Below are 21,166 nucleotides of genomic sequence, written 5' to 3'. Positions count from 1 at the left end.
TCATGCAGAGCAGGGAAGCACCTGTAGAAACTGCTGTGATGATATTTACTGCTCTGCTAGGGGCTTCCGCTTTCCAGCTATTTTTTACTGCTGCAGGAACTGGCTGCCAAGTACAGAAGGTTCTTACTCCCAATTGTATTGCTATCATTTTGTACAACACCATTGAGGTCTCCTCTTTCTTGCCAGGTGACCTGTACTGTGTTGAGAGAGTTGTGTTTGATAGGGCAAATGCAACTTTTCTGTGGTGGTGATCCCTTGTCCTGGCCTTTAGGCTGTCAGCACAGATCCACAGAGATGCAGAGCAGTGCAGGAATGGGAAGAGGGTGGTTAGCTGCAGGAGCAGCCACACCAGCAAGGGCAAGGGTTATCTCGAGCTGTTCCAGCAACTCTGAGCTTGTCTGCCGTGTGTTTTTAATGTATTCCCTGGGGCAGCATCATAAAGGCATGTCACAAGAGTTTGTTTATGGGATCTTACACACAGGCTTTCTTCTTGTCCTGTAAGTGCTCCGAGGAAATGGCACGGCCTTCTCATGCGGAAATCTTCCACAGCACACTCAGCAATGCTCTGTGTGACCAACAACCACAGCTGAATTACAAATGGGATGAGCAGGGGGTCATTTTGCCTGGATTAGCTTTACAGGTTACATATATTTGGCCTGTAATAGCACAACTGAAAATGGATTTTGCCTTCTTTTATTTTAGATGAAACATTAATACACAAAAGATTTCATTAAGTTAATAAAAATATTTAGAATTTTTACTTAATGATTACATTTTACAATTGTGAAAGGGCTTGGTCTTTTAAAAACCCTTCTTTGTTACAATTGCTGTTTTACATGAGGGTTTGTTCTCACCTTGATGTGCTTCAGTGTTATGTATTTATTTGCCATTGCAGGGAGGTGAGCCTTTTTTGCTCTCTGGTAGTAAAGGAAGGTGATATGGTAATCAACCCATGTCACAGGCATCACTGTCCTGTCCATGTCTGAGCTTCTTTAGTAGCTCCAGTGCACATATATCACTCGCAGATTTGAAATTAAGGATTTGGGTTATCTACCTGACTGAGGTGTTCAGTACCACAATTTCCAAGAGAAGTCAAATACATCTCTCTCCCAGTAAATCAGAAATGAAAGTTTATGGACGAGCACCAAAGTCACTGGGAGATGAACTAGAACAAACTTTCAAAGGCTTCCTCTTCAAATATATCTGCAATATTTATGGACATCCTTTGCCCTACTTACGTACTTGACCTAAAAGAGCCACCAGCGTGCATGTAGTCAGACCTGTCCCATGTAGCTTTGAGATAAGGTAACAGGGCAGTTGGAAGTACAGTCTATGTGGTCTCTGTTAGTCTCATAATGTCTCTTTTATTACAAACCTTTTAATTTATTGTGTTTGTTTAAAAATTGAGATTCATGTTTACTTGAGGAATAGAAGATTCATTCCTTACCATTTCTAAATTATTTTATACTAAGGCTATTTTTAGACAGTCTTTGAAGTTGGTGAGGCATGAGTGAAGAAAACTGTAAGCATAGCTCTTAAAAGAAGAGGATTTTAAAGAAATGAAGAAATACCCTTTTCTCCCATTTGAATGTCTGTCTGTTGAGTGTGTCAAGACATTTTTTCTTCTTACAAAAAACGTTTTTAAGATGAAAGCCAAAGATGCATGTGTGATCATTTGATTACTTAGTGTTAAAAGAAGATACTGAGTGTCACAGAGCTCACAAGTAAATGAAGGCAGTAGTGAAGAAATAAGATTATTAAAAGATAATGTGGTATTGCATACAGGTCCACAGGAGTTTGGAATAGTAGTGTTGTATGTAAATCAAACAATCTCATGATAACATAAACCGGAAATGCCAATGAGGAAAAGCAAGCTGTGGCTCTATTCAGTCTTATAACCAATCAGGCAGATTCCCAGATTTCCCAGATACCCTTGTGCACATGCAGTGGAGTTCACGTGCACAGAATCCACTGCATAATGATTGCATGCTTGTGCTAAAGTCACTTCAGGATTGCAGCCATGTAATGCACAAAGGTGGATGAAACTTCAGCCTTGAGAGCAATGGGAGTAGGTGGATGATTGAGCTTGTTTATACTCATAACCATCACCTGTTGCTGTGTTTAGCCTCTTTCCTGTTTCCTACTCTGAACCAGAATTATGAGGAAAATCTGTTCTTTTTCTAATCTGTTTGGAGGCAAAGCAAAATCCTTGTCAGACTCTGTTCTTGTGCTAATTCCTTTGCTAGGAAAAGGAGGTGTGGAAAAACATCCACATATGTAAAAATTTATCTAAACTAAGTTTAAATTTTGACATTGCTGCTCATTATTTAATCATGTTATAAATATCAAAACCCTTCTTCATTTCTTCTCTTCAGTAACAAGCACTTTATTAACACAGGAATGAAGTTTCTCCTCTCTGTGTTTCTTATCACTAGTTAACCTTTAACTTGCATAACTTAATAATTTATATTCTGAGATCAAACTGACAATGTCATATGTAAGGAAGTGTTTTGGGGAGAAAAAAACAATGGCTCAATATGAATAGAATAATTCATCCACACTAAAATGCATGTGTTTCTAACACAGAAACCTGACGACTCTAAAAAAACCCCAAACTGCCTTATTCAGTATAAAATTCCACTATCCCCCAAGCTGTTCCCCTGGTTTTAAGACAAAAATAATAAATGTAGCAACTGCTTTGCTGGAATTTCCTATTTCAAATAATGTGGTATATTCACATATTTAAATACAACTTCTCCACTGCAAAGTTTTTTTGTGTTTTGAATGAACTGCAGTGATACCTTCAGGATTCTTGCAGAACTGTAATCCCTCTCTTGAATATAGTGTGTAGGATTTAAATCCTTGCTGAAATGAGGATTTAATAAAAGTATATTTTTAGAACTTCTTAGCCCAAACCAGTCATTCTCTTATTGGTGCCTTTGTATTTTTTAATTTCTTGTGCAAACTACTGATTTTTCTAGATAAAAAAGTTTTGAAGAAATCAGTTCTGAAGACAAAGCTGCTTATTTGTGACATTAGGTCTGATATTTATGTAGCTACTTAGTCAAACTGCTGCTGGTTCTGTGCCTAAGTAAATATTTCAGGGTTGGGCCAGTTGCTTAAGAGTTACTTTATGGAAAGTCTAATTATGACTATTGATCAGTATGGGGTTTTTTATCCTATGAAACATTTTTAAAGGTACTTAGAGTGTTTATCTAGTTGATTTTTTTTTTTACAGCATTTGACAAGGGGTGAGGGAGTGTCTTTAGGTTGATTTCCTGAGGTTTATATAAATTCTTGAGAGCTGTGTCATATTACTGTCTGTAAATGACTGACATTAAACTGACCTTTATAAAGGAAGGAGAATAATAAAACTTGTATTTAGGCCATTTTTTGTCTTTGCTTTCTGATTTTGGCAGTGATATTATTTTTCTAAAACAATACAGGTTAATGTGCACTAGAACTACAAGTTTTTTAGTTCCGATTATAGTCCTAAACATATAGTACAATATTCCTTTTTTGCTGTATTCCATTTTAAAAGAAAGCCTGTTCTGTGGGGAAAAAAAAAAAAAAAAGGCATTAATCATTTAAACCAAATTTAAAATCAAATTTGGCCAAATTGCAATTATCAAAGTAGATAGTAGCTCTCAATTTTACATGAGAGAACTTGTGATTTTATTTTCTAGTTTTTATTTTACCACTAAAGAAGAAATAGTGGATTCATTCCCTCAAACTAAAATCTTGCAGAACCAAGAGTCAAATAAAAGATTGCAAAGAATAAGAGAGGTGGCAGAAACTGTAGAGAGGTGTTCAAGGAGTGTTCTCAGATATTGTTCACTTACTTCTCCTATTTGCCATTGTAGTTTTTTCCTAGGTATTTTTCCGTTCCAGAAAACAGTAATTGCTCAAGAATTAAACTAACCCAGAAGTTATAAATTTGTCTGCTTTTCTTTGGACTAAGGTGAACATTCAGATAAAGTCAGTAGAAAAATTGGAGTAGTTCAATTACGAAAGGAGATAATGGCTTAATTCTTAAAATTCCCAGATACTGAAAAGACACAACGCTTATCTTCTTAAATAAGGTGCTAAAACATTTTTTAAATAATTTGTTTTTCTTTCTAGAAATAAAAATAACCCACCACCTCACCCAGTCCTGTCTTCCATATCAGTTCTTTTCTGCTACCATCTAGGAACTGCTGTAAAAGGCTCGTTTCTAATCACAATGCTGAGAATACCAGGGATTGTTCTCTTGTACCTTTACAATACCCTAAAACAAAAGGTAGGTAAATACTTCTGTGACACTATAAAAATAGTAGTTTAAAGATGAGATCATGGAGCAAAGAAGTTAAGAATGTATTTCTTGCTCAAAAATAGATGATATTGCTATTGCTATCTATTATTAATAGATAGATTTTATCTTTTATCGTGTTTTCTTCATTAGGAAAGCTTTTTTTCCTGTCAGCTCAGATATCAGTGCTTCTTTTTTATTCTCAAGTCCAATATTTTTAAAAGCAGAAAATACCAGTATTAAACTCACCTTTATTTAGTGTTTTTTTGTAAATATTTCTGTGAAGAATAAAGAAAAAAAATGGCAGACTGCTCTAGTAAAAATTTTTGCATCACAAGTATTTAAGAATCAAAAGTAAGAATACTGTTGTTAGGTTTAAGATCTGTTATAGAAAATACTTCATTTGCCTTGTAATATGCTTTTATAGAAAGAAAGACACATCTTTTAAGATACATAAACCGTAGATCTGGGCTGGTTTTGAATGTGTTTTGCTTTCTTTTTACCTTTCACACATCTTCACATCTATTATCTTCTGCTGGAAGCACACCACTATAGGTAATTCTGGCACTTTTGCAAGGAGGGAGGACTGTTAGGAATGCACAGCTCTGATTCTAGGAGAAGATTTAAGGAAAGGTTTTAAACATAGGTCTTTTCCTCTAGGGTTTACACTGGCCTTGAAACATGTTACGTGTACTTATGACAGGGTATTTACATTGATCATACCTATGAGGCATGTGTTGGGTGTAGGTTATGGATGCTTAAATAAAAACCCCTTGTAATAAAACACTTGAAAAGTGTGGTCTGGATTTATGTTGCTCTCATATGAAAGTTTTGGTTATAGAACTTGGTGAGTTGTGTTAACTAAGATTATATAAAGACAGTAGGTGGGGATCACTTTGAATATTTTCTGCCTTTAGAGAAAGCAGGATAAGTGGGCTTGCTTGTTACATGGTTTTGTAATCTGAATTACTGTAGATTTAATTAGCAAAGAAAGATTATTTGTCTCTGCAGCACTGTGCTGCAGGCTCCTTTTGATCCAGTTCCCAAGTGTTCAGTGACGTGACCTACAGCTGTAACTGCTGCTAAAGAGACTAGGAAGTGCTCTGGCCAGCTCATGTCCTCAGGCCTTGGAAGGATGCCCCCAAGTGTAACCCTGCTCCTTCGCATGGCAGAAAGGACAAGCTGTGGCCCCTTTCACTGAGGGCCAGAGTAGTGGCACTAAAGGATGGAGAAGTGACACTGCATTCTTGTAGAGCTCACCCAGACTTCCCCACCCTTGCAAAAAATGTTGCTGTTCTCTATGAACAGAGAAGAAGTCAGGGGCCTACAAGCTTGCAGGCAAATCTACAGATGTTTTCTACACCGCAGTCTTCAAGCAGAGTCAGAGAGGAGATTGTAGGTGAAATCCCTTGCTTTAGGCTTTTAACAAACAGTCCTTACTGAGATTACATAGCTTTAGTAAAATCATCTCTCCAGCAACACATAGCAAGAGTAAAGTATTCTGTCAGGAGTTTGCATGTACAGTCACTGTTTTGAAAGCGTTATTCCTGGAATATTTTCATGAAGCTTTTTGGAAAAAGTTGGGAGGTTTGTGGTTTCTACTTAAAAAGTAATAGTTGTTGGGACCTGAGTTTTCTATAGTGATTGGAAGATCTCTGCTTTCCGAAACAAGATGGAAACATTCTGACCTCTGGAAAAATAAGACTAAGTATCCCTGAACCGAATTTCCTTTTGCTGAGAAAAACAGCCACTTAAATTTGGTAGGCTGCTATGGGTATCAAAATGTCTTGTTCTTGTCTTGCATCATGTCTGTGATGAGCTGTGCTGAGCTCATTATTTGGTGGGGGAGCGTGGAAAAAACCCTAAGCTTTACTGCTCAGTTTTTGCTATGAAATTAATACAGGTCAATGGTCTATGAATTGGCTGTTCTAATACAAGATTTTTCTTCCTGACCTGAAAAATGAATGCAATTCTCTGAGTCAAAACACACGTATGTTCATATAACCCCTTCTACCCATTCTTTTATTTTTGTTCATTAGGGTACCAGTCATTTCAGAACTGTGAAAGGTTTTTGATAATCAGGTTAAAAATCTGTCTCTGTACTCCCTGATCACTCCGAAGTACTTTAAGGATTACTGACTTGCCTGCCTGTTTTTCTCCCTAGGCAGTTTTTAGCTCACAAAGCTGCTTGGAGCACTTATTTTCTTTCCCCAGTGAAGAATCTTCCATCCACAGGAAGAAAAAAATACACAGCTCTTCAGTCATTAATATTAAAGGGTCTGAATTAAAAACAATTCCTAAAATCCTAATGGAAATGTCTGCTGCCTAAGTGAAAATTTTATTAGAAGAGTCAGTCGCCTGTAGAGCAAGTTTTTTTTTAGAACAATGATTTTGTTTGAAGTTAATTATGTGTCCAGTAATCAATCATTTCATTTTATTGCAGAAGAACTCAAAGTGCCTGTTCAACTGCTGTTTCTGCTGGCTTTGCTTCCAGAAAAGTTGCTTAAGATGCTTTAACCAGGTAAACTCTGTCATCTCTGTCCCTCAGCCCAGTCTGGATACTGTAGTTGGTGACCCTTAGCATGGCTAAAAAGCCACAGGCAGTGCATGCAGGCCAAAGTTTCCTGCTGGCCACCTAAATTAAACAAAAAAACCTCCAAGTGTAGACGAAACTTGGTGCAAAGAAACAGGGAGTTGACAAATATACAAGGTGCTAGATTTTAGAAAACTTGTTGATACAGCTTGAGATAGTCAACCCCTTCAGAAAGCCACTTGCTATTTCTGTAGGTAAGAAGACTTAACATTTTGTTGAGTTGTGCCAGACAGACTCCTGAAACACAGAAAATCCAGGTATGAGAAGCAATGAAGAATTAGGAAACATATCTGGAGATGTGACATTAAACTATTTACAGTGTTTTCTATCTGAAAGCCCTGAATGAAGAAACTTAAATTCCTGGTGATTGCCAGTATCAGTAGATCTGGAAATACAAACCATGATGATTGTTTAGAAGATGTTTTAATTGGAAATGGATGATTTCTGACATACAGCAGTTTTACAGATACTTGACATCTCTTTTTACCTTCACAATTCTTTTCTGCAAATGTGTCCCAGATTTACATATATAATTGTAAGTAGTTAGCTTTTGTCTTTGTCATTGCCTTGTTTTTATCTCTGGGGACTCTGATATTCTTAATGTGAAGGGGAATCATATGTTCATGTCGATTCCACCCTCTGACTGCTTAGTTCTTTGATCTCATTGCTGAGGGTAGTAGTGAAGTAAACAAGACAATTCTGATAAAGGGTCTGACTTCACCTCTTAAGTAGGTGCATAAATTAGGTTTAATCTTGGACAGTTATGAAAAGAAAGTTTTCATAAAGATTAAATACTTGTGCAGTGAAATCTCTGAATTTTCCAGGCTTGCATTTTCTAGATGGGTCTTATAGTCAGTGACTTGGTGAGGAATATCAGAGTTCATTTTGCCTCCAGGCTTTCCATTTGTAGTCACCCTTTCCCCTTGACTTGGCTTCCTGCCTTTCAAAGAGAGATCCAGCATCCTAGTGTTTACTTTCTCCAGCTGTTGTCTGCTATGTGTTTGTTAAAAGAATTAATTACTATGATGTTCTTCCTTTTGTTTCAGAAGGCTGTATTATAGCTCTTGTTCCCTTAAAAGATTTCCTGTTTCCTAATCTATTGTTGGCAAATTTCTGTTTTTATATGAGTCGTGATTTTAAATCTAATGATTGTAATACATTGTTTGCTTTTCTTTTGTTTTTTGAATATCTTTTTAGCAAAGATGATGGTAATCCACATGTTCCAAATCCAGGAAAATTTGGGCACAGTTAGAGAAGGAAAAAAGCGAGAATAGGCTGCAAGATTTTAATTGAACTTTTTTCTGTATGAAATTTGAACATTGGTCTTGGGTTATTGCATCTTGTAGAGTAATTCAAGGGTCTAATAATTATTTCCTTTTTTCCCCCCTGTAACTAAATGTTCAAGGCTATTTCTTAAAAAATTTTTTTGACTATGATGGAAAGTCTTAGTCTTTGGGTCTGTAAAATATGTGGCCAAATGTAAAAGAAAAAAAGAAAAAAAAAAGAAGGAAAAAAGTCTGCAGTTTTAAGCAGCTTTGACATACTTCTTGATCAACAGAAGTAGTGAATTCTTAAGAGCTCCTACTGAGATTGGTGGAAGCTGCTGGGAACAGCCTAGAAATTTCCCACAGATGTTGAACATGGACCTGAGGGTAGGACTTGGGAGGGAGGGGTTAAAAAATTGTACCTGTGTTTCTAACATTTTCTTAAAGAAGTATTCTTTAAGTTCAGATTTTGATTTTTTTGTAACCCAAAATGTGGAACAGCTGTTGTAAAAGTTGGTCCAAAGATCATTGTGTACATCAGCATTCCTTACTTTTTACTATTCTTTTGATTTTTATTATAGTATTACTTTCACTATAATGAAAAGCATATAATTACCTGAAGCTCTTAAAAAAAAAAAAAAACAACAAAAAAAAACCCCCACCAAAAAAACCCCCAATCACTTCTGCACTATTTTCTTCAACCTGTTGTTAAACTGCTTAAGTAATTTAAATCCTTTCTGTTCCTTCATTCACAAGTTAATCAGGATTAAACAGAGTACTTTGTTTTCCCTCTGAGAACTTGCAGATGAGAAACAGGTGCTGGAGAAAGTAACCCTGGTGATAGAATGCAAGCTTCTTTCTTCCCATGCAGAATCAACCAAGTGCTCTACTATGTTACCTAAGAGTACTTTTTGGGCTGCAGTACCGTTCCGCATGTGGGATTTAATGCTGACTTTAATAGTTGCATGCATCCCTGAAGTGACTCATTATCTGCAGGCTCCGTTAAGTTTTGTTGAGGTCTCTTGGAAGTGAACTGGAACATGCCAAAGAGTTACCTTGTCATCTTCTCATGATGACAGAGTGCCGTGCTAGATGCTGGCAGCTGTCATATTTGCAGGAGTGGTTGTTGGAGGAGGGATAATGTAAGCCCAGTGTCCTGTGCAGATTGCAAAATGGACAATTACATTCGGCCTTCCTAAATTTCTCTTGGATTTGCGACTGGATCCTGTGCTAAACTGTGGCGTAGTGTTGCTATGTGCTGTTAAACAGTTCACTCCTTAAGCTGTTCCACTTCAGTCATGGGCAAAGTGATTCATGTGTGTGTATAATCCATTAGCAACAATTGTAAAGCACTCTGGGTTCTGTGGCTGAAAAGTGCTTTGTGAATATAAAGTCACTATCCTTACTTGACAGTTCTGTTTGCCAACACTTGTCAGAATTACCACAGATTTTTCATCTGGCTCTGATGGCTTCAGTATGTTCCAGATAAACATATCCAATCTTCTCAAGTAAAATCTAGGAGACCGAAATTTTTCTTCTGTAAAAAGAATATACTGGTTTTTAATGTGGTTTGGGAATTACAAGGTCTGTGTCTCTCCTGCTTTCTTAAGTTGTAATGGTAGTCTTAACTTCAGATACATCAAAGTGCTCACAAGTTCTCCCTTTACAGCCTTGTTGCAGTGACATTTTTAAAACAATACAACTAGATAGTTTTGCTTTTCTGTGTCTGCTTTGGGTTTATCTGCAGCCAGTTGGCAAAGTGACTCCTCCAAAGTGCAGTGCCTGGGTTTCTAAACGGGTTACTGAGCAGGGTGTGGTTTCTCTGCTCATCAGCATCGTTGCTGCGGCGTAGCCTTCTGGGCTGTCAGTGAATTCAGCAGTGTGTGAGCCCCATTTCCTAGGGCAAAACCCCTTTCCTGAGACTGAAAGCCAGCAATTGTCTAGTGTAATAAACCAAAAGCAAATCCGTATCATGGCTCTATATCTGTGGCAGTTGGTTGTCTCAAACTTTGGATGGAAGCCTATCGGAGTTTTCAGTTAAATGCCTTGTGGCAAATTCACCTAGATAAAACCAAAACTCATGCATGCTATTGTAAAGCACAGTTCTCTGCATGCCAAACATATTGTGCCTCACCCCATCAAGTACTTCTTTTTCCTCCCAAAAACAATACTGCATTTTAATGTTACTGGCAAAATCCGTTTAAGATATAGAGCTGATTTTTCAGTCCTCTTGAAAATACAAGGATAAAATGTTCTTCTGCAGTGAAATCATATTTTAAATATATTTTTTTTCTCTACAGACTTTATGTATGTGATAATAGTAAATGAAATTCCTTGTTCTGTAGGATGAACCATGTAGGGAATAGAGTTGAACAAAGCTGACTAAGTCTTACTTTGATACTTTCCTCTTCTTCCCTATCCCATCAAGAAGAAACAAAAGGGGGGAAAAAAAGAGAGAAGAAGTGAAAATATAAGGGAATTAAGCAAGTGACTAGTAATTCTGTGCTTTTAAGCAGAGAAATTTAAGAACAACTCTGTGGAAGGGTTTGATTTATTTCAGAAATCCCAAATAAGAACATTTTCTCACAAAGCGCAGAAGCACTGAAAGCAACCCCAGTAATGACGTAATCATGCTGCAATAGGCACATAAAGCAGAACCCTTTTGACCCAACCCTGTCATGGAAATGGATCCCGCATGTAACACTGGGTTCCTGGATTCAGCAGGAAAGGGCACTCAACTACCCTCTGAGGAGAAAGTTCTGTTGGTCCTACCCACTGGATGACAGCCCTGGAGGGAGTGGATAACACAGAGAGTAGGGAGCAAGGAAACTTGAAAATTTTCTCCAATAAGTCCAGACTGAAAATATAAGGTGGAATGGAAATAAATGAAAGTTGTGCTTTTTGGGCTGCTTGGGAAAATTCAGGATGTTATTGAAGGTTTCTTACAGATAGTAATTAGCTTAGGAACAAAAAATAACCATTTTTGTATTAGCTGTGTGCTTATTGATTAGAAGTGGAGGAGGAGAATATTCTCCATGTGTTTGTCAGCCATGGGACAATAGCCTTTTTTTTCCTAACAAGGCTGCAGGAAGCACAGAGTCCGTCCTGGAAGCATTGAGATGAAACACACTGGAAAGAAGGGGATAAATGCCATTGAACAAATTGCTGGTTATGTCCTCACACTTATCTCACCGGGGGGACTGGAATATCCTGTGACAGATGAAGGGTAAGAGCAAGCCCTTTAGCCATCCATGAGACAGCAGGGAGGGGTAAAAGCCAGACAAGATCAGCAGAAAAATGAGTAGATGTTAATTGTTCATGCATAAATGTCGTCTGGAAGTTGGAAGAAGGTTCCTAGGAACCAAGGGGACAACTGTCTGGAACAGCTCCAAATGTAAGGTCTGGGAGAGGGGAAGTCCTAAGTGATTTAGAGAGGGGGTTTTCCACTTAAGATTTGTATAATAAGCTAATCTGAAATAGGCACTGGGGTGGCTGAAAGTCCCTTCCAGTCTTGTATGTCCTCATCTCTTTAGTGGGGCCTCACAAGGCCCACCTTGGCTCATTTCCCACCACCTCAGAGTCATGATACAACTCTCTCACCAGACACTAACTGCTGCACAGCAGCCACACTCATTGCCTCTTGCTACCACTGGATTTTGTTTTCTGAGGGGCTTCCACTGCCATCAGTGACACTTGCAGGCTAAGACACTTTAAGGTCCAGCCTGAGCTGCACTGCACTGCACTGGGGGTAGCTGACCAGGGCAGCCTCCAAGAGAGCTGGCAGCAATAAATCAGATGGGGCTGAAAATACCAACAGAGCAGAAAAAGCTGAACTGGGATGAGAGACCAGCATGTCTCCTTCTTCCTTTTTAAGAAGATTCTGTTGCTATGGCAATTTTCCCCAAGCTCATTTTATGAAAGCAAACCCTAGAATGGAGGACTGAATTCAGCTGTTACACAAAGTAGCAATTATTCTGAACAATTGGGGAATTTATCAGCCTGGATCTGAGCCACAGCGCCTTTCTCATGAAACTACCAGGTCACTTTTTCCAAGACCTTTGACATTCTGTGTTGTGAGGCACTGGAAGATATATTCTTTAAATAGTTTTTTTTTGCATACTGTGGTATTTGGAAATATGTAAACATTCACATTCCCTATTTATTCATCCTGACACTGAGAAATCAGTGTCTAGTTCCCAGGCCCCAAGCCAGAAGAGGCTTGTGTTCTTCAGAGAGATGGCGATACAAGATCAACTTGGTGCAAGGATAAATGCTGATCCCAACCTGCTGTCTCCCGTGCTTTCTGACCAGCCCTATGCTATCAATGCCATCATTACTTGCTTGTCACCAGAGCAGAGACTACCATTGTAAAAGACCAATTCATTAGGCAAAGATTAAAATATCAGAGCTATAATGTGTTTATAAGGATCAGACTGAATCTCTTTCTAGCTCAGTAACCCATCTTCAGCAGTGACTGTGAGTAAATGCTAAGGTAGAACAAAAGGATATTTCCCTGCCTCTGTGCTGTTTCTGAATCTATTTCCAGCCTAGGGGCTTCTTGAGCTGTGTGTTTTCTGTGTGATCAATAACTCTTAGCAGATCCCTTTTCCCTGAAATTCCCTGTCTCCATTGAGCTCATGTGAACTTCTAGCAGCCAAAGCATCCTTTACAGATTTATGGCGAGAAGAAATACCGTCTGTTTTCAAATTTCACACTGTCCTGCCCCTGCCTCCAAGGAACCATGAGCCATCACTGTTCTAACCTGACACAGCCACTCTGCCTTTCTCATGGGTCGGCAGCCCTCTTGTTGCATCCTCCTTCAGTCACGTCTTTTCCAGACAGAAGAGCCTCAAGTTCCCCAGAAAGAAGACATTCCATACCTTTTGGATCATTCCTGCTGCCCTTCTTTCAAACATTTTCAAGTCCACTAAAGCTTTTGTCATGGAAAAATATATTGTGTAGAAACACATATTTAAATAACCTCTTTCTAAATGTTAGCAGGTTCTTAACTGACCATGATCTACCATCTTAGCCTTCACAACCATCTTTAATTTGAAGGGCTTTGGATTATTCCACATATCCTGCAATTTTAAACTTAATGGGATATCTGAGGTTTTTAGTCCAAAGTCCAAAATGATTTGCAAATATAGGTAATAACTTGTGTGTGCTAGGTTTTCCTTCATGAGTAAGAATGAAAAATCACTTGAGCTCATTTCTATGCAATGCTGAGTTTCATAGAAATATATGTTAGCCTTAATGTTTGATGTGTTTTGTTAGTGAGAACATGTAGATTTCTATGTGGCTGGATGGGATCAGGGCATGAGGTCTGTATGAGAAACTTGAGAATTGTGAGGCAAGTGTATGGGAAAAGATTCTAGGCTGAACAAGAAACCCTTCAAATATTTTTTTTCTCAGAAAGGAATTTTTGCTAAAAGGTAGAGATCCCTTGGCTAAGTCTTCCGATTGTGCTGGCAATATTCTTGCTTCATGTATGTCTGACTAGTTTTGTAGCCTTCAGCAGTTCATTAATTTCTCTCTTATTCATTCTAGAATGTTAGATTATTACCTGGCTGCCTTTGTTTCTTGAGTATTATCATTAGGTAATACTTACATGATTTGTTTAAGTTGTAACTGCTATAAATGCCATTTTTTATCAGCTGGTTTGTAACACAGCAAATGCCTGTTCAGGTAGCATACTGTCTCCAGCGTCATTTTCAGTCTTTCCAAGATAACCTTTCTAGTTAATAAATATCAGAAATTCTTTTCATTGCACATTCTTTGAATACCAAAGTGACTACTTCAAGAGTGCAAACAAATGGGTATTTATTTTAAGTTTGGAAACAATGTTTGTACAAGATCATGTGCTTTTTCAACATTCTTTTTAATTTTTAAAACACATTTTTTGCAATTTATAATGAATACAGAATCTCTGATTAATTTATTGGCAAAATTTATACTGACCTCACCAGATCAGGATTTGCTCTGTGAATTTAGTTCTTAAGGGACAAAAACTAACTTAGAAAACACTTTTCCACTTTGTGTCTCAGTTCCCTGTCTGTTTCATGGGAATGATGAAACAGACTGAACTCCCTGCTCCTTATAAAGAGAAATCTGTCCATGTCTGAAATAGGCAGTGACAGCTATGGATGGAAGACAGAGGGAGTGTGATGTGAGGCCATCTCCCCTCTGCCTGTGTCCTGGCCAGCAGGGCTGGTACTGACAGCTCTCCTGTCATCACATCCTGGGATGTTCCGGTGTGACAGCATCCTGCCAGGCAGGCAACAGCATCAGGATAAATGGAAGTTAGCACAGAAAGCATTTTTTCCTGTTTAGGAATGAAGTTAACTTGCTTGTTTAAACATCTTTTTATGCAGATACTCTTTGAGTTTCTGTAGAGTTCGTTGGGGTCTCTGATGTTTTCACAGAGTAGGCAATAAATCCATGGTCTTTATTTATGCTTTTTTCCATCTATGGATGTATTTGCTAATATGTAAGTACAGTGTTTACAGAATGCCACTCTTTTTAATATCAGAGGAAAAATAACTATTTTTATATAAATATTATCCACAATAAAGAGGTGAAAAATCTTTGATTGCATTTAATTTCTTGTTCTTTCTTTTCTTTCTTTCATTCTTTCTTTCTTTCTTTCTTTCTTTCTTTCTTTCTTTCTTTCATTCATTCATTCATTCTTTCTCTTGTTGTATGATGTCATAGCTTTGCTGTGCTACAGAAATTGCTCAGAAGTAAAACTGAACTCTACAGAAATAATTTTTTTTGCTTCAGATATCTGAAATTATTTTATATTTTGAATTGTAAGTAAGAAAAAACAGATCTTTGAACGGAAAGTGTTTTCAGTATGCCAGTATAATTCACTTTCAGCAAACTCCTTATAGACTGGTTTTCCTTCACTTCCAGATGGAGCAGAAAGCAATGTAAGCACCATGTACGTGTTTGGGTTTATAAATTCCTTCAGAGCAGTAATCCCTTGCACACTATGGTTCTTACTGACCATATGCAACATGACTAAAGATTTTGTGGCATAATCTGCCTTCTAATAGTTTGAGTAAAGGGAAACTACTCAGAAGAATTGCTGGTAAAACCTAGAATGTGTTTCATGTATCATAAGCGCTGCTTTTCTTAGCTGATATTTTGGACATGGTTTCAAAACGTTGTTGAGGAGTTCCATAAATGGGCTATATATGTCAATTTATGCATAAATGCGAAAAAAGTCAAATCCATGAAGGTGAATATTCTATCCTCCCCACCTGTCCAGGCAAGTTTCCACAAAGTGATACAATGTCAAATTCTCAATACATTGAAAAACTGGGAGTGCCCCAATTATCTGTTGTTCAGAGTGGGGTGGGGCACGTGACCTTGCAGTCACTGCTCTAGTCCAGGATCCTTCACGAAAAGGTTTGTTTGATGGATATGACCATAAGCTTGATTTTCACTGAAGTGTTTGAAAGAGCCATGTATAAAAGCTTTTTAATCATCAACCTTTAATGACCCAGTAAATACATAACTTCATTTTTCCACTTACATACTTTACCAGTGTGTTGGAGACAGATAACCAGTAAGTTTGGATAGTGTGACTCCAGGTGTTTTCTGGTAATTGTGTCATATTCATTCACAAAATTTGGGGTAGAGAACTTCAATGTTTTAAAATAAACTGGATAAATGTGGCTTCAGGAATTTCTTCAGTCACTACTGTAACATTTTCTAATGGTGGAAATTATATAGAAAAACTCTTTGAATTTAGAAGCATGGCTATTATAGTAATTTAAAATAAAATTGCCATATTATGCAAAATAACTCTTTATATTCATCAAGTCAGTAATTCCAAATAGAGTTTAAGGCTTTGTGTTTTGGTGAAGTAAAATCTAGATCATGAGTCTTTCCTCTCTCACTGCATTATTATCTTATGTCATTTCAGCATGCATACACAACTACAGTCATAAATGGGACAAATTTTTGTACGTCAGCAAAGGATTCTGTCTGTATTTTGGCAAGGAATTCTGCTAAACTTGCCTCCATTAGCTGTTTTGGAGATTTTCTCCTATTTTTAGGAAAGGTAAGAGTAAATGAAAATAATTGTTCTGTAAAAATGAAGTGAAAAATCAGGTTTGATTATCTTTTCATATACCTAAAGTAAATAAAGTTTATCTTCATTAAATTCAGTGTTGTCAGTGCTATAAAATAAGCTTGGGAGAGAAGAATATTTGAGGAATTTAACTTTGCAGTATTATTTAGTTGTATGATAGCAGTGTCCTTGGAGCCACTCTGGCAGTTCCAATTGCATCAAGTCTTTGGTAAATACATGGCAAAAGGTTTCCTCTGCCCTATGGTATTTACATGGAATTGAACACAAAGTGTCACAACTATGTAATGCTGGAAACTGTTTAGCTATCTCCCAGATGAGATGTGCTCTTAAAATCCTGACTGTAATGTATTTGCCTCAGGGTTTGGGGGGTTTGGTTTTTTTATGAGAAACATTTCTACATGATTAATGAGGCTGCACTTCTCTCTCACTGCCCTTACAGGTGTTTGTTGTATGCTTTACTGTTTTTGGAGGATTGGTGGCATTTAACTACCACCGGGAGTTGCAAGCTTGGGTAGTTCCTCTGTTGCTGGTTGGATTTTTTGCCTACCTGATGTCCCACAACTTTCTGTCTGTGTTTGAAGTGACAGCAGATGCCATGCTCCTTTGCTTTGCTATTGATATGGAAACAAATGATGGAACTGCAGAGAAGCCTTACTTTGTGGATCAGGAGTTGCTGGTAAACCCCACTGTTTACAGCAAAGATATTTGAGACATTCGAAGCTTTTAAGCACATTTTTTTCCCCAAGACCTAGTAATCTGAGCCCACAACCCATTTCCTTTATTTCCTGTATTTCCTTTCTAACACCTTAGAACAGGATGGACTCAGGGATACAAGTACATTAATTTATAAACTAAACTAAATGGCTCCCTCTGACTCCTGTATGCTAGCTAGGCCTGCTACCTTCTTTTAGATCATATTCTATAAGTAAAGGCTCACTGTTTAGGCCTAATTAGATCTACCTTCAATATATTGTTGGTAACTAAAAGATACAAATAACTAGATGAGCTAGCTGCAGAAATGGATCCATGGGGGGCCCTAAGATTAATGCTGGTATTTCTTGTGGCTCACTGTACACTGATGAGAAAAAATTAACAACAAGGAGCAGGTCAGGGATCCATTCCACATCCTACAGATGCTGTAGTTCTGAACAAATTTCATGCAAATCTGAGTTGCTCCGCTTCATACCTTTACAGATTTTTTTGCCAAAACACTGTCTTCTATCTCTTGATTAAACTCTTCTGCCTCTGGACAGGCTTTTCTGTATCTTTACCCTTGTAATTACTGTATTGTATTACTTTCAATACTTAGCTAATAGTGATGTAGTGCTGTAACTGAAGCCTTTGAATATATGTCATCCCTTTCTAATTAAGAGAATTTCTGAAGATGCAGATTTTTTTTTTCCTTTTGTGCTATTTTGGACACTTCTATCTTTTCCTTCACAAACTACACAACAGAGAAAATCTTCGTGATCCATGAAAATGAATAACCAGCAGCCAGAGTAGCTCATATGACACAAGTGTTCTGGATGGATTTCTTCAGGACAATGTCAGGAGTGTTTTGAAGTTTTGGATTTTATTTGTTTTTTTCAATGCCACTGTTGGAGTTTCTGTAATATTAATAGAATTTTGTAGAGAACAACAACAGCACAACAAAAAAGGCAGCCTAAAGATAGGCTTAACCCTTTTACAGAAGAAAGCAGATATATATTCTTTGGCTTTGGTTCAGAATAGTACTTAAGCACATTGCCTGGCTAGGAATATGAAACCGAATGGAAAACTCTGAAGCCTTGACCTCTGTTCTTCCCTCTCTTTTTTGCCAAATTCTAAAACACTTCTTAAGCCAATTTTCCTTCATGAAACAGAGGCTCTCCTTTCTCCACTTCCAAACTTTGTGGTAGTTTCTCTTTAACTCTGGTCTCAATTCTGTGTAATTAGCTGTGCCCTAGAGGTGTGGGTGAAGAGAGGATTTCCCACAGGGACAAGGAGTCTTCCAAGCAGGACAGGCTCTGTGCCCTTCTATGGAAAAACTGTGGGCAGCACATCCAAACTCCTCCTCATTGTATGATCAAGAGTAAGTTTGCTAACACAGACAAGAATTTGGAGTTTCCCAACACATGAAGGCATTTGACTTGTCTGTGTTACAATCAGGTTACAAACATCCCGGGGGTGGAAGGAAGGCTTTGTGGCCCTCAGGACAATATGCAGCGGTGGGCGGAGAGCCGGGGGGGGGGATTTCATAGAGCCGGAATCCTCAGTCCTGCAGTAGGAGATGTAACAGAGATTTTTGATTCATCCTCCTCAGTTGCATTCATCACTTTTGCTGCCTCTGCAGTCCCTCCCAGTATCACTCAGTGCCATCCAGCCAGGAACCAGCTACAGTTTCTTAGCCCTGGGCTAATTATCTTCCTTTACCAGGTAATTTTATTAGCATAATGGTTTCCTTTCACAAACGATCGCACCCTGGTTTTTGCTTGTAGACCTTTGTGAGTCAGAGTAACAAGCTAACAGAAGGGCGAAAACACAGAAACACAAGACCATTCCAGGATAATGAAGATGGGACAGAGCTCCAGCCTATGGTGAGACAGAAGTATGGGATATGTATTTACCTGCCACCTAATGTGTTTGCCTTTATGTTCCAAGAAAGGATGGAAGTTATCACGTATCTCCTGAGCTCTCACAGCAACCAACATGCTGTATCCAGTAACCTGTTTTTTTCTTCTGTTGCTTTCCCTCCTCAAGAAACCCTCTGCTAGTGCAAAATGGATGAATCAAATAATTCTTCTATTTTTTCTTCACATTCCCGATTGTGCCCAGCAGAAGAGGAGAAAGTTTGGACAGTGCTAAGGGGTGGGGGATAAATCATATTCAGAAAGTCTTTCACGTGCCTGCTGTATCAAAGTCAGAAGAGTGGTAGACTGCTTAATTTCATGCCAGAGTTGCTGAAGTTCCAGACCTCTAGGATCAGAGCTTAGAGGCCCTTCCTCTCCTCCTCACCCCTTTTTTTCCTTTATCTTTCTTTTTCTCTTTTTTCTTTTTCTTTTATCAGTATATATATATATTTATTTACTCTGTTTTATGATGGGGTAACAAGGCTGAGGTGCCAGAAGTGAGTGTTTCCCCACACCCAGGCTTGGGAAAGTCCTCAAGAGTCAACACCCACTCACTGACATCTGAAAATATACTGCAAATTGCCCAACCTGAGAAGCTGCCCCAGCAAGTTTAGAATCAGGACTGATTTTCCCCAAGCATTGTGGGGGCCAAGCTAGGGCTGCTTAAGGAGGATTGTGCAGGAACAGCTCCTCTGGCACACATGCTTGCTGGGCACTGCTGCAAGTCCTCTGCTGTCACAGCTACTCACACAAGTGTAACAGATGTTGGTGATTTTTCTTGATCTGGTTTCAAACGGTACCAGGCTCCAGTGAGCACTCACACAACCCTGTGGACATTCTGCAACAGGCAGAGCACTCCTCCAGTTTATTACTACAGTGAGATAGTTGTACTAAATTTTTTCATTGTTTGGGTCTGTTATTGCATTCTTCAGTAATTTTTTGCCAAGCACAGAAACCAGAGGCTGGGTGGGTGTTATTCCCTGCAAGAAGATTGTGGATTTGAGATACAGAAGAACCTTAATTGTTTTCCCAGTTTGCTCTTACGACATTGAAATGCAGAAACAGAAACAGTTCTACACATTATTTGACTCCCTTTTTCTCTCTTTGTAGACTTGAAGATGAAGTACACCAGGAAGTGTGGAAGCAGAGCAGCAATAGCAAAAACAGTCGTATCAGTAAAGGTCACCAATACCCCAGGACAAAGTATTAGTCCTCTAAATCTGTTGTATCTTCTGCACTGGTAAAATGACACACAATATATTTGTACGAATAAAATATTTTGTGTGTCATCACATCTGATTTTTATTACTACACTTATGATGGTCTAAAAGTTGATAATAAACTCACTCTTTCTAAATTTCTATGTTGTCAGACTAAATTAGTAAGTCAAAAAGGTCATGGAGCTAACATGATTTCTTCAGGCTTCTCTGGGAATGCTGTGCCAGTCATCCCTAGAACAGTAAATGCAGAAACATTTGTAGAGGAGGCGCTTTGAGATGACTGTCCTGATTTATTCTGCATATCTGAAAAGCCAATTAAGGAACAGACTGAGCTCACTGATGGAAATTACCCTTGATAGAAATTCTCTGTAGTTAAGATAATTAGCGGTTATGAGGTAGGTGTCTTTCTTTTAATTATACTCTTTCGGGAATGGTTTTTACAAGTTCGTATCATGAACTGTCCAGCTCCTCTCCAAAGGGCAGATGAGGAATAGTCCTTCCTTCCTTCCTTCTTTCTGCAATTGAAAAGATGAAGCAGAAAATTTGCATCTGGATTTAGAGCTTGACAAGGTAGCAGGTGACAGAGATAAAATAACAGGACAGACATGAGATAAAAATGTTATAAATAATACTTTATAAAAATGTTAGCTGTAACATGGGCATGAAATGTATAATGGAGGAAAACGAGTGACTGTCAGGGCTCTTCTCAGAAGAGGAACATAGGTGTCGACACTTTTAAAAAAATTAACTTCGTAACAGTCTGCCAGCACTTTCTTGTGAGCAATTTTAAAGCTTGTTTAAACTTTGTACCTGGATCCTGACTGTAATACACTTGGTGGGCTCCACCTTGTTCTGAGTATGGAGTTTTAGATTTTACTTGGTGGCACATTTTATTCTCTTGGTTCAAAAGCTCCTTTAAATTTTATTTGAGAAGAGGTTTGTGGTGAGAAAATGATGCCAACCAGGGATTTCAGTGAAGTATCAATATAGGAAGTGAGACATCACTGCAGGTGACTTAGAAATGTCTTAATGAATAGATTGATAAACCCTTGATTAGTCACAGCTTGGAAATGATGTAAGAAAAGTTCAT

General features: G+C 38.2%; 1 protein-coding gene across 4 annotated transcripts in view; it reads left to right on the top strand.

Moving 5' to 3' along the window:
- The window catches only part of SLC44A3 (solute carrier family 44 member 3), a 39,714-nt gene extending 19,497 nt beyond the window's left edge, over nt 1–20,217 (top strand). Inside the window, exons 10-15 of one of the 4 annotated variants that reach the window (XM_066192415.1) lie at nt 4,191–4,279; nt 6,732–6,809; nt 16,080–16,217; nt 16,687–16,923; nt 18,725–18,823; nt 19,967–20,217. In XM_066192415.1, the coding sequence (XP_066048512.1) occupies nt 4,191–4,279; nt 6,732–6,809; nt 16,080–16,217; nt 16,687–16,923; nt 18,725–18,823; nt 19,967–19,972 (647 nt within the window). In that variant the 3' untranslated portion in view covers nt 19,973–20,217. Of the gene's footprint in view, nt 1–4,122; nt 4,280–6,731; nt 6,810–16,079; nt 16,218–16,686; nt 16,924–18,549; nt 18,663–18,724; nt 18,824–19,966 lie in introns of all 4 variants that reach the window. The other 3 variants (XM_066192412.1, XM_066192414.1, XM_066192416.1) reach the window with 3 other exon arrangements.
- Nucleotides 20,218–21,166: the final 949 nt, after the last annotated feature.

This window comes from Chamaea fasciata, unplaced genomic scaffold (assembly GCF_029207755.1).
Source record: "Chamaea fasciata isolate MVZ Bird 193981 ecotype frontalis unplaced genomic scaffold, bChaFas1.0.hap1 SCAF_10, whole genome shotgun sequence".
Lineage (NCBI taxonomy): Eukaryota > Metazoa > Chordata > Aves > Passeriformes > Sylviidae > Chamaea > Chamaea fasciata.
This window is presented reverse-complemented; position numbering and strand designations above follow the sequence as displayed.